General features: G+C 40.3%; 1 protein-coding gene across 36 annotated transcripts in view; it reads right to left on the reverse strand.

The window, feature by feature from the left end:
- PTK2 (protein tyrosine kinase 2) overlaps positions 1-13,199 on the reverse strand; it is a 239,852-nt gene that overhangs the window by 97,923 nt on the left and 128,730 nt on the right. For all 36 annotated transcript variants that reach the window (XM_087890946.1, XM_087890944.1, XM_087890943.1 and 33 more), the window contains 6 exons: positions 12,080-12,134; positions 11,657-11,797; positions 10,051-10,128; positions 8,811-8,918; positions 3,367-3,484; positions 1,109-1,139 (listed from right to left, as the gene is read on the reverse strand). In XM_087890946.1, coding sequence (XP_087747072.1) covers positions 1,109-1,139; positions 3,367-3,484; positions 8,811-8,918; positions 10,051-10,128; positions 11,657-11,797; positions 12,080-12,134 — 531 coding nt within the window. The remainder of the gene's footprint in view (positions 1-1,108; positions 1,140-3,366; positions 3,485-8,810; positions 8,919-10,050; positions 10,129-11,656; positions 11,798-12,079; positions 12,135-13,199) is intronic.

Genomic DNA, 13,199 nt, shown 5'->3' on the forward strand with positions numbered 1-13,199 from the left:
GCCAATCCCATTGGGGCGAGGTGGCTCCTTAGATGATTGAATTAGGTCTAATTTTGGTTTCCCAAGCAAAATTAAGATATAATGAATAGGCAATAAACACATACAGGTAGTCCTCGACTTACAATAGTTCATTTATACAATGTCCTTGAAAAAAGTGACTTATGAGTGTTTTTCACACTTATGGCCATTGCAGCATCCTCTTGGTCACATGATTAAAATTTCAGCTGCAGTGTCCAGGGGTCATGTGATCCCCTTTTGAAAGCTTCTGACAAGCAAAGTCAATGGGGAAGCCGGATTCACTTAACAACAATGTTACTAACTTAACAACTGCAGTGATTCCCTTAACAACAAGAGCCTTGGTAGCACAGTGGACTAATGCACTGTTATTAACATCTGCTGCTTGCAATTACTGCAAGTTCAAATCCCATCAGGCTCAAGGTTGACTCAGCCTTCCATCCTTTCAAAGATAGGTAAAATGAGGACCCAGATAGTGCGGGCAATAAACTGACTTTGTATAAATATACAAAAGTATGAAGGCTATTGCTTAGCGCATTGTAAGCCGCCCTGAGTCTCCGGAGAAGGGCAGCATATAAATTAAAGCAAAAAAAAAAAAAAAACTGTGGCAAGAAAAGTCGTAAAATGGGGCAAAATTCACTTAACCAATGTTTCACTTAGCAACATAAATTTTGAGCTCAATTGTGGTACTATGTCCAGGATTACTTATATGCACATATAGTTACCTAAAACAATGGAGAATATAAAAATTATACCATATCGATTTGGAATAATACTGCATACCGTTCTTATATTTCTATTTTTTTTTTTTTTTTTAGTATTACCTCCTCTATAGAATTGATTCTCTTGGGTTCTGAAGCAAAAGGCATTATCAAGTCATGCTAGCAAAATCCTTTTAGCAATAGAAACTGAGGTTTGTATGTAAAGTTCTCTGGGTACAAAGTCTTCATTCTCACACTGAATTATGTATGGGTCTTATGGTCAACATTTGCAATTGGTTATAGTTGGAGACTTATAGTTGGAGAGTATAAATCAAAATAATAATGTAGTCAGTTTACTGTTTTAAACTTCCAACAAAAACATTCAAACTTACTTTGGTATGGATGGTAAAGCTCTTTCACCTTCTAAATGAAGAGGAAAAACAAGTTTATTGCGACATATCAATAAATACATACACCAGTATTTTGCTTAAGAGTAGAACACGCTAACTTAAAGTAATTGTATTTGATACCTCCTTACAATATTATGGTTTTGTGATCATTTACACAAAACCTCTTTATGAAGAATGATATATGAAGTACCACTACGGCTTAAAACTGAAAACGAGCAAAAATGTGTTATATTTTCAGAAAATTAAAACTATAGAGGAAGTATTGGGCTTTCTAAAGAACCTAAATTTATGTTCTGTAGAAACAGACAATTTCTTTTTCACATTGCCATGCTATTTCTCAAAAGATATGTAGAGCCAATACATCGGAAGAAAGTGAAGCTCAAGTAAAATATTGGAAAAAAGCTAGTAACAAACATTCAGTGCAAATTGTGCCTCCTTTAGTCACAGCCACATCTTTGGTCTCGGGGAAGCCAAAATAAATTTTCAGAAATGACAAAACATGTATGATGGCACTAATCCCCCCCCCCATCCAAATAAGCATATTTGGGAGATTATTATTCTACTGCATACTTTTAAAAAAAAAAATCCAATGTAAAATTGTCAATAAGCAATCTAACATTCCTTTCTCAGATTTAAAATAAAATCAAAGCTATTAGCCAAAGTATGTTTTATATAAGGTAAATGGTATACTGATGGAAGTCACTATCCATTCTGGTATAATAGTTAGTAAAGAGTGCTGGATTTCTCACTTTTGGGGAAGAAATGGGGAATTAAAGATGGGAGCCATCTTAAAAGCAGGGCCAATGACAGTGGCAGAATGAAGAGCTGTCAGTAGACGAGTTCTTCATAATTCCTCTCTGGATAAGGAGAAGACCTGAGATCACCCACAAGTGCTCTAGCCAATTACTCCTCACAAGAAGACGGCAAGGCAGCAGTCTGGGAGAGATAAGGGAATAGTCATCTTTTTGCTTCTTCTTATATTAGATTTACAAAAGAGATTTGTTAAAAGCTTTAGAGAACGTTGTGGAAGACACAAAGAAAAAATTGAAAAGGAATCAAGTTCTAGCACAGTATTTGAAGGGACTAAAAATGAAGATTGATAAAAATCAAAGGAATATAAATCTGGTTTGTTTGAACAAGGTTAAAGTAGATATGTTATTATCTCTGGTTACCTTTAATGGACTTGTGCTGATCAGAACTAAAATGGCAAGGCTTTAAGGATTTCTTTATAGATAAAGAGATGGGATATGGGAAAAAGAGATAATTTCTTATATTTTAAGAAAGCTGATAAATTACTAAAATTGTTTTATAGTTATTGTGATAAGAGTCATTCTTTATATCTTTTTTCTTTATTCTTTTCCTTTCCTATTTTTTCTGCATTTCTATTTATTTTTTTTTCCTTTTTATTTATTTCTTTATTTTATTGGTTTGAATTAGTTTTTATTTTTCCAACCATAATTTTTAAGACTGGATTTCTAATGACAGGACTAAAATTAGAATCCTTCTTTAATTACTGGGCAATTTGGAACAATCAGCCTAATTCCTTCCCCGTGGTTTCTGTGAAGGGATGAGGGACAGAAGAATCAGGCATGCTTCACTAACACTTTGGAGGAGGAGATTAAAATATAAACATAAACAAAATTATATCTGAGCAGTTAATGCCAGTGTCAAGAGGAGTATTTCCTAATGAATTACATATCTATACAAAACTATGAACTAAACAGAGGTAGGCAAGTTGTATTATAGGTGGGGGGTGGGGGGTGGAAAGAGAATTGAGAGCACCAATTGTTATTCAATAAGTGAGTGACCCATAAGTAAGTGTTTTAAATTTACAGAATTACGGTATCACAGTAACTACTAGAATAGCTGTTTTAGTTTTGTCTTTATATAGTCTCTTGTGGAAATTGTATGTATTTTTATCTAGCTATATTGTAAGAGCTATGTTAGTCAACATTCAGGACTCTGGTCACACTTTTTCAGTCTTATCCAATTTTGTTTTTAAAACACCCATAAGCTTATGTTATGCATCCGAGGAAGCAAGCTGTAGTTCAGGAAAGTGTATACTTTTTAATAACATCTGAAAATCTGAAAACACAGTACCAGAATCCTTCTGGCTTTCATCTGCTTATATGTCTGATCAGTTGCACGTGAACAGATGCTGCCACTGATTTTTCCTCAATTATAAGACATCCCAGCAAACAGCCACGACAAAAACACTTAACAAAAATGCTTCCCCTTACCTTTCTGGGGCCGGATGATAAAAGACTGTGTCGCCCCCGTGACCAGTCGGCAATAGCCATCTATCAAGTCAGCCATGTTCTCTGCAATGGTTAAGGATGGTGCCGTCACTGTCAGAGGCTACAAGAGAGAGAGAGAGAGGAAAAAAATAGCACACTGAACAAAGAGGCCTTCTTGCAGACACAAACATTTAGCACAGCTGCTGAACTATTACATCAGAGAAGAGCATGCAAATGAGAAGCAGTAAAGAGAAAAAAAGGACTTGGATGGCTGGAAAAAATAGCTACTTTTCTTATGCTTTAAAATCCTCCATCCGAAGGAACTCCCAAAAAGCACATAAAGTGTGTGAAAAGTGTGGCCATTGAGATTAGTGCCAATTCTAACAGAAGCATAGTAATTTTGTTCAGGGAACAGAAGAACCATTCCAGGTATATGAGAGGAGAGGGCTTCTAGGCACAGATGCATCCATAGACTCTACACCAGGGGTGTCAAACTCAAGGCCCGGGGGCCGGATTCAGCCCAAGGGATACTTAGATCTGGCCACCAGGCTGCCCTGGAAACAGCGAAGGACCAGCCCGTGGTGCTTCTGCCAGAGAAAATGGGCTCCCGAGCTCCGTTTTCAGCTACCACGGCCTCCTGCAACCATCTGCCAGTGAAAACAGAGCTCGGGAGGGCAGCTCACTTGCAGAGGGTTGCAGGAGGCCGTGGTAGCCAAAAACGGAGGTCGAGAGCCTGTTTCACTGGCAGAGTGCTTGGGCCACCACAGGTGCCCCCGACAGGAGTGACGTCAAGCTGGCCACGCCCACCCTGACTACACCCACCCCGGCCCCCCCGAGGTCAAACACAACCCTGATGCGGCCCTCAATGAAATCGAGTTTGACACCCCTGCTCTACACATTTTGAAATTAATCCTTATGTATCCAACGGGTTACTAATTCTACTTTTTGTTCTTCCAGATTTCAAAAATCACTCCATAGTGGTTGACATCAAAATGTGAAAGCAGCATTTAAAAAAAAAAAATCAAATGAATGAGAGTAACAAATCCCAATGCCTTCTGGGACAGTTCAGTTTTCAGTAGCTTCCTAGGGCCAGAAATCCAATCTTAGCTTATCCAGAGATGGGCTGCCCCATAATATGGAGGTTGCAATTCAAACGCACTGCCTGCATTATCTTACAGGCTTAGAACAGGTGTGGGGAACGATGGCTCTTTTATGACTTGTGGACTTCAACTCCCAGAATTCCTGAGCCACTATGGTTGGGGCTCAGGGATTCTGGGAGTTGAAGTCCACAAGTCATAAAGGGGCCATGGTTGCCCACCTCTGGCCTAGAAGAATGTCAAAGATGCTACCAGTTGGGTGGGCTGCTTCTATGGGGGTTAGGCGATCCAAGTAATATATACCGTGATATGGTCATGAGGCAGTGATTAGAATGAAGTATTGCAGGCTAACTCTGCCCACAGCCTGGAGTTCAATTCTGATTGGCTCAGGGTTGACTCAGCCTTCCATCCTTCCAAAATTGGTAAAATGAGGACCAAGATTCTTTTTTTTTTATTATTGAAAAGTTTTAAAAAGTTTTACAGACATTTCCCCTTCCCCCCTCCCCTTCCAACCCTCCCCTTCCAACCCTCCCCTTCCCCTCCCTCCCCCCCCTCACTTCCCAGAGCAAAAATACAGGGTATAACATTTGACAATCATAAGCTAACATAAGCTAATTATCTATAGCCTCCTATCCCCCTCTTGAACTTTTAACTCCCCTTTTACTAAACTAAATTTAAGTACTTTATAAAATCTCTTTGATCATTCATAAGCTATTTCAAGATTTTTAGTCCGATATTTGCCTTGAATATAATCAATCCATCTTCTCCATTCTAACATATATTTCTCATTTGAATGGTCCTTTAGATATGCTGAAATTTTCACCATTTCTGCTAAATTTACTACTTTTAATGTCCATTCTTGAATAGTAGGTAAATCTTCCTTCTTCCAGTACTGCGCCACCAAGAGTCTTGCTGCAGTTATTAAGTTCAAAATCAAATTAGTCTCTATAGCCGTGCAATCTGTAATTATACCTAACAAAAACAACTGTGGGGTAAACTTTATCCTTTTTTAAAAAAATATTTTGAATAATCCACCATATTTTTATCCAAAATGTTTTAACTTTTTTACAAGTCCACCAAACATGAAAATAGGTAGCATCAACGCAATCACATCTCCAACATTTGGGTTGTAGGTTTGGGTACATACAGGACCAAGATTCTTGAGGGCAATATGCTGACTCTGTAAACAGTCCAGAGAGTGCTGTAAAGCGCTATGAAGCAGAATATTAGTGCTATTGCTATATTGTTTTAAACCAGCACTTCGAATTGAAACCAGAGAGTACATTCGTCCCACACTGATGTCCACAAGGGTAAACCAGGATACAGGTAGTCCTCGACTTACGACCACAACTGAGTCCAACATCTCTCTTGCTAAGCAAGACGGTTGTTAAGTGAGCGTTGCCCCATTTTGCGACCTTTCTTGCCAGAGTTGTTAAGGGAATCACTGCAGTTGTTATGTTAGTTAACACGGTTGTTAGGTGACTCTGGCTTCTCCACTGACTTTGCTTGCAGAAGGTCACAAAAGGTGATCGCATGACCTCGCAATTGTCACGAATTAGTTGCCAAGCATCTGGATTTTTTGATCATGTGACCAAGGGGATGCCGCAGCAGTCGTAAGTGTGAAAAACGGTCGTAAGTCACTTTTTTCAGTGCTGTTGTAATTTCGAATGGTCACTAAATGAACGGTTATAAGCCAAGGATTACCTGTAACCAATAGCAATAGCAATAACACTTAGACTTATATACCGCTTTACAGTGCTTCACAGCCCTCTCTAAGCAATTTACAGAGTCAGCCTCCTGCCCCCAACAATCTGGGTCCTCATTTTACCGACCTCGGAAGGACAGAAGGCTGAGTCAACCTTGAGCCTGGTGGGATTTGAACTGCCAAATTGCAATCGGTCAGCAGTCAGCAGAAGTAGCCTGTAGTACTGCACTCTAACCACTCCGCCACCACGGCTCAACCAATGCCATGTTGGTCCTACAACTAGCTCTGAATCCAGACTGAAATAGGTTTAGATAATTGGCTCCATGAGGATACCAACACCCATCATCTTCTTAATCATCTTTCCTTTAAAAAGGGAAGGAGACTGTGCAACAGTTTTCTAAAAGTATTGGGTCCAACCAGGCCTTCTTGAAGAAGTGCGCATTGCCTTTTTTTTCAGGCTGGCCAAAATTCCCCTGTAATACTTTCTTCTCTTTTTGATGGACTCCCAAGATATACTATAGGACAGTGATACCTTAACAGTTCCTAGGTCCTTGGTTAGGACTCGAGCTGCTGAGCTATTAACCAGCCTCAAAGGCTGTGAATCTCACTAAAGATTAAATAATAATAATAATAATAATAATAATAATGAGGAGGAGGAGGAGGAGGAGGAGGAGGAGGAGGAGGAGGAGGAGGAGGAGGAGGAGGAGGAGGAGGAGGAGGAGGAGAAGGAGAAGGAGAAGGAGAAGGAGAAGGAGAAGGAGAAGGAGAAGGAGAAGGAGAAGGAGAAGGAGAAGGAGAAGGAGAAGGAGAAGGAGAAGGAGAAGGAGAAGAAGAAGCTGCTGCTGCTGCTTATGGCAGCAACTAAGGAGATGGCAGCCTTAAATGAAGGATATCTTTTCCCAGACTGTTCCATAAATGCTGTGTAGTTCACGACAGAAGCAAAATCCTCCAAATCAGAAATATACACCCATGTTTTAAACAATATCACAGCCTACAGTAGTTCTCAAATATCATTCTTTTCTACCTTTCCCTTGCCATTTTTATTCACTTAATGATTATATCAGGCATAAAGCTACATTAGGCAAATTACATTCCAAATTCCACTGTTTTCATTATACTGCTTCACAAATGCATGGCACAACATAAGAGAACAAGCCCAAAGGACAAGATTCAGCAGTCCAACTGCCTTTAAAAGACACAGGCCACGCTTTGGAAGACAGCAAAGTCCACATTTTGGATAGAGAGGCTCGCTGGTTTGAAGGAGGGTTCAAAGAGGCTCAAAACTGAACAGCCCTCTCTCAACAGAGGGCGAGGGATATGACATCATCTCTCTCCAGTCTACAACACAGTCCTTTCAGCAGTTCCAAGAAGGCTCCACACCCATTTGCACCACTCAAGTGACACTGAGGACACAGATAAACCTTCAGGTGGCCTGAACAACTCTCTAAACCATGGCTGTCAAACTGGATTTCTTCGAGGGCAGGATCAGCATTGTACTTCTCCTCCGTAGGCCAGGGAGAGGGGGGAGGATGGGACGGATGCCTCCTGCAGCACCATGCCGGCCAAAAATGGGGGCCGGTCATTTGCTATTTCTAGGCCAGCCCCGCAGGCCAGGTTTAAGCACCCCGTGGTCCGGATTTGGCCCGCGGGCCTTGAGTGTGATACCCCTGCTCTTAAAAAATGCAAATGACCAGTTGTCTCCAAGAAGTATAAATCCTTCCATTCCCCACCATCCAGTCAGAGCTGAAGAAGCTTCTTGGATGAGAAGTGAAACGTCTTCAAAGTAAAAACCAGAAAGTCACAAAAAAAGTACAGGTGCCTCTTGAAAAAAACACCTTTGGGACAACCATGACCCAGATGACTGAGAATCTCCATAGACATTTTCATTATAGTTACCAAATTGGTCTTTGTTAACCACACACTTCCAAGCAGTGTCTGTGAAAAATAACGTACTGACAAGTAAGTACTGTTTTAAATTCCATACGTCATCATGAACGACTGTAAAAATAATAGCACCAATGGTCAGTGGAGATATGTAATCTGTGAATCCTGATAGGAATGTTGTAACTTCTACAGTTCTTCTACAGTACATTCTATTCTCCAGTAAATGTAAAACCTTATCAGTCAGCAACCCGAAGCTCTGGAGCCACATGTGGCTCTTTCATCCCTCTGCTGCAGCTCCCTGTCGCCCATCGGCTCCAAAATTGATAGGGCTTTCGGTTAGGACAGGCAGAGGAAAAAGGATGCCGCACTAGGAGGAGACTCTATGGTGGGGAAACCAACTTCTAATCGGCAGAGGAAAAAGGACGCTGCGCTAGGAGGAAACTATGACGGGGGAAACCAGACTTCCGGTCGGCTCCAGAATTGAACAGGGGTTTCCGGTTAGGACCTTTGTGGCTCTTTGAGTGTTTAAGGTTGCCGACCCCTGCTATATAGCATCTTTCATAATTAAAGACCAGAAACATTTTTGTCTCTGGATAAAGAAGTCTCTGAGATTATTCTCTTATGCAAGAAGTTAATTTATTTATATCCCATGCTTTTATAATATGAAACGGGAACTGCTGCACCTAGCTTTATTCATAAAACATGCAGAAGGAATTTGTTTACTCTTCTTGCCCGCCTGGAAGAAACATCAAGCGACTTACCTCTGGTGCTCCAGCAATTTTCATCTGTAGCATTCCTTTTCTGTCCTTGTCTTCATTAGTTGAATACTGAATGGTCTGTACTTGATGGAAATCTGCCAAATGGGTAGGCTAGAAAAAAATAAAAGGAAAATATAAGAAGGAAGAATCGGTGTAGATGCAAATGCTATCAGAGACGAAACACAGGATACACAAATAAATTCTATTTTTCTGGGCATTCTGGTACTTTGCTACCTTCCATTGTTATTCATGCCCTATCTATGTCCATCTTACGTACTATTGAAAGGGCAAAAAAAACAATTAATAGTTGGCAATAGTTTGCCTGATCAGGCTGCTGTTTAGTGATAGTAATATTGGCCAAGATCACATGAAAACTGACTGTAAACCTACCCGGGAATACAAATAATGCATTTCGGGGATTTGATCAGCTTCCAATACATAAAGTACCTTAATGGTAAAAGTAAAAGCTTCCCCTGTCCACTTGTGTCCAACTCTAAGGGGTGGTGCTCATCTCTGTTTCTTGGCTGAGGGAGCCAGCATTATCCGAAGACATTTTCCATGGTCATGTGACAAGCATGGTTATATGCCAAAGGCACACAGAATGCTGTACCTTCCCACTGAAGTGGTACCTATTTATCTACTTGCATTTTCATGCTTCAAGCTATGTGGTACCGATTTACCTACTTGCATTTTCATGCTTCGAGTTGCATGGTACCTATTTATCTAATTGCATTTTTATGCTTTGAGCTGCTAAGTGAGCCAGAGCTTGGGCAAGTAATGGGAACTCACCCTGTTGCCCAGAGCTTAGGTCTGAAACCCAGGCTATCCGCTTTCCAGCTGACAAGCTCAGGGTCTTGAACTGCTGAGCCATCACAGTTAATCTAAATAATATGTTACCAACCCCCGCCCCCATAAAATAAAAATCCAACCTCTCAAACAAGATGAAAAAGGATATACTGAAAGTGCAAAAATGCATTAACTGTAAAACAAGTGACAGTAAATTAGAAGTAAATCTAAAAACCATACTGAATGAGTAACACTCATGAATTGAAGAAGAAGAAAAAGCAGTATCAACTAAAGTACTGCTTCTTTTCTGGACTTAGGTCCAAGTGTTTTATTCACAGGTTTCTTTGTATCCTGATTAAAAAAAAAAAAGCTTCCTGGACCGGTTCCCACAGAAAGTAATGGCAAATATGAAAGTCTGCTTAGATACGAAGTCATCATATCCCATGGTAGGACTTACATTGGAGCCTTTGTCTGTAAGGTAGCTGATTCCTTCTTCTGGACCGATGGCCAATTCCACTGAAATAATCCAGCTGGACTTTTATGGTTAATATGAAAAAGAAGCAGTGAACATTTGGAAAGAAAATAACTAAACACTGAATAAAGATCTTTATTATCACTCAATGAAACAAATTGATACTAGACTAATAAATTACATTTCAAACACTGGATAAACCTTAGTAGATAAATTTATGTTAGCCTTTCACAAGAGAGTGAAGATCTGATTTCCCATACATTTGGGCCAGGACCTCTGATGATGATGATAATGATGACATGTTTTTCAGTCACTAGATTTCTTGCTTCAACCTTGGGCAAAATGGATTATATGTTGTGGTTTGTATTTTAATCTTGTAATCCACCCAGATCCACTGTTGTAAAAGGGGCAGGAATATAAATAATTTAAATAAAATAAATATTCCTGAGCTATAACTCCCAACATCATGAGGAGCTGCCCCCATTTTAAAAGCAGAAGGTACAAATGCTACAAATGCTACCAGTTCAGACCGGTTCGACTGAACCAGTAGCAATGGCGGCGGGTGGTTCGGAGAACCGGTAGCAATGGTAGCGCGAGTCTCCGCCCACCCTCCTGGTCGTCGTTACTTCCTGTCTTTAACCAGGAAGTAACCTGTTTTTTACCCTCTGCGCATGCGCAAAAGAATTTGCACATGCGCAGAGGGTCCGCGCACGCATGTGACGCACCATGGGAAAGTAAGTAGATTTCACCCCTGCTTCAATGGTCATTGCAACACATGTGCCACACATGGGCTTGACCATAGCACATTTTTTTTCAAAATTAAATCATTTCCTCAATCCCTTTAATAGGGAGCAGAAACACAACAGGTGAGACATAGTTACCTATTATCCAGTACTATTGCTCTAGCTAGCCTTTAAATTGCATTTAAACTCACTATGACCATTTTAAAATAATTCCACATCCCCATAACCTTGCAATTCTTTAACCTAGTTAGCAGTTCCTAAATTCCTGATCTGTCAGAAATGTAAAAGAATTAAACAATTTAAAAATAAATAGTACACACAGTAAAGAAAATTTAGTAGCATCTTAAAACAAAGATCCAGCCCATCTGTCTTCTGTCCAGATAAGGTAAAGGTAAAGGTTCCCCTCGCACATTTGTGCTAGTCGTTCCCGACTCTAGGGGGCGGTGCTCATCTCCATTTCAAAGCCGAAGAGCCAGCGCTGTCCGAAGACGTCTCCGTGGTCATGTGGCCAGCATGACTCAATGCCAAAGGCACACGGAAGGCTGTTACCTTCCCACCAAAGGTGGTCCCTATTTTTCTACTTGCATTTTTTACGTGCTTTTGAACTGCTAGGTTGGCAGAAGCTGGGACAAGTAACGGGAGCTCACTCTGTTAGGCGGCACTAGGGATTCGAACCGCTGAACTGCTGACCTTTTGATCGACAAGCTCAGTGTCTTAACCATTGAGCCACCGCATCCCTATTCTGCCTAGATAAGCTAACAATAAAGGGCTAAACTCAACATTAACTCAACATTAACAATTAGAATTATTCTATACCATGTCCCAGTAGTTCAAAGCAACATACTTACTCCAAGGGCACACTTGAAGCATTCCTTATCGAATCGGTATACTGGTGAGAGAATCTCAAAGAATTTCAAAATACTTTCTTCTCTATTGAGGTTGGCAAATTGTCGAAACGTTTGCTGTATCATTTTTCGAAGATTTTTGGCCTTCATAATGAAATAGTCAGATGTTAGTATGCACCACATCCAAGCCATAGTACCAACATGGTTCCACCTAGCCTAGGAACTAATAGAAAGCACTCGATACAATACCACAAATCTTTAGTTCCATTTTTGAGATTTTAAGTCATTAGAAAAAGAACCTCTCATTTTTGAGAAATGTCATATACATGGATGAATCAAAATACATACTTGGGAGATAGCCAAAAATAGAATGATCAAAACTTAGGGTCCAATAATTTCTAATGTATGAGCAGAATGCAACATTACCTTTACTGAATCCAGTAAACTCTTTGGAAAAAATCTTCTCAAACCGACATCTTTCCTGAAATATGCAAAGCAAAAATAAGTGATGCCTGAAAAATGTTGTGCATTTTAATCATGTGAAATAATAATACACTATATTTTAGAAGAATTGTTGTGTTAGTATATAAATACAGATGCCAATATTCAATCGAATTCATTTTAAAAAATTGTTATTCCCATTAAACCTTGAGTGTGCCCTGCCTTCCCAGCTCATCTCTCAGATCTTCAACCAGCCCTTCTCTAAACCAGTCAATCAGGGCCAAGTCATTCCATACATCTCTTACAAGTAAGTAAGGAGCCTTGGTGGTGCAGCAGACTAAAGTGCTGTTAAGCCCTTTAGCTGCCAGCTGCCTGCAATTACTGCGAGTTCAAATCTCACCAGGCTCAAGGTTGACCCAGCCTTCCATCCTTTCGAGGTAGGTAAAATGAGGACCCGGATTGTGGGGGCAATAAGCTGACTTTGTATAAAAAAGAACACCGCTTAGGGGGGGCCAAAAGCCCTATTATGCAGGTATATACAAAAGTATGACGGCTATTGCTTAACACATTGTAAGCCGCCCTGAGTCTCTGGAGAAGGGCGGCATATAAATCGAATCAATCAATCAATCATCCAAAATATATGTCCTTATTCTCTCCTGTCCAGATTGAATGTTCTGGTTAGTGGTGATTCTTTGTACTAGACCCACAAAGGATCCCTTGAAGTTATAAATGCAGTCATCATGTATAATGATTTCCTGCTCACCACAAAAGCTTTAGCAATGAACCCCTTTAAATTCCAGGGAACCTTGTGATGGTACCAATTCATTAAAGCCAATGAAAAGAAAACCACTCTTTAATGGCCATAGCAAAACAGGTCCTTTTCGTGGGACTGGATACAAAGCTCCTCAAGGCCTTTGGTGAACTGTGGTTAGAACTGTATTCTGCAGCCCATGCCAATGGCTTTTTAAGCCCATGCTGGGCAGTTTGTTCTGCTAACCGCATTCTAGGTTAGGACAGGGAGGGCAGGATTAAAGAGACAAAGCCATAGACCAGAGGTCTTCAAACATGGCCGCTTTAAGAATTCTGGGAGTTGAAGTCCACAAGT

The sequence above is a fragment of the Pantherophis guttatus genome, chromosome 3 (assembly GCF_059756535.1).
Source record: "Pantherophis guttatus breed Tessera chromosome 3, ASM5975653v1, whole genome shotgun sequence".
In the NCBI taxonomy this organism is placed as follows: domain Eukaryota; kingdom Metazoa; phylum Chordata; class Lepidosauria; order Squamata; family Colubridae; genus Pantherophis; species Pantherophis guttatus.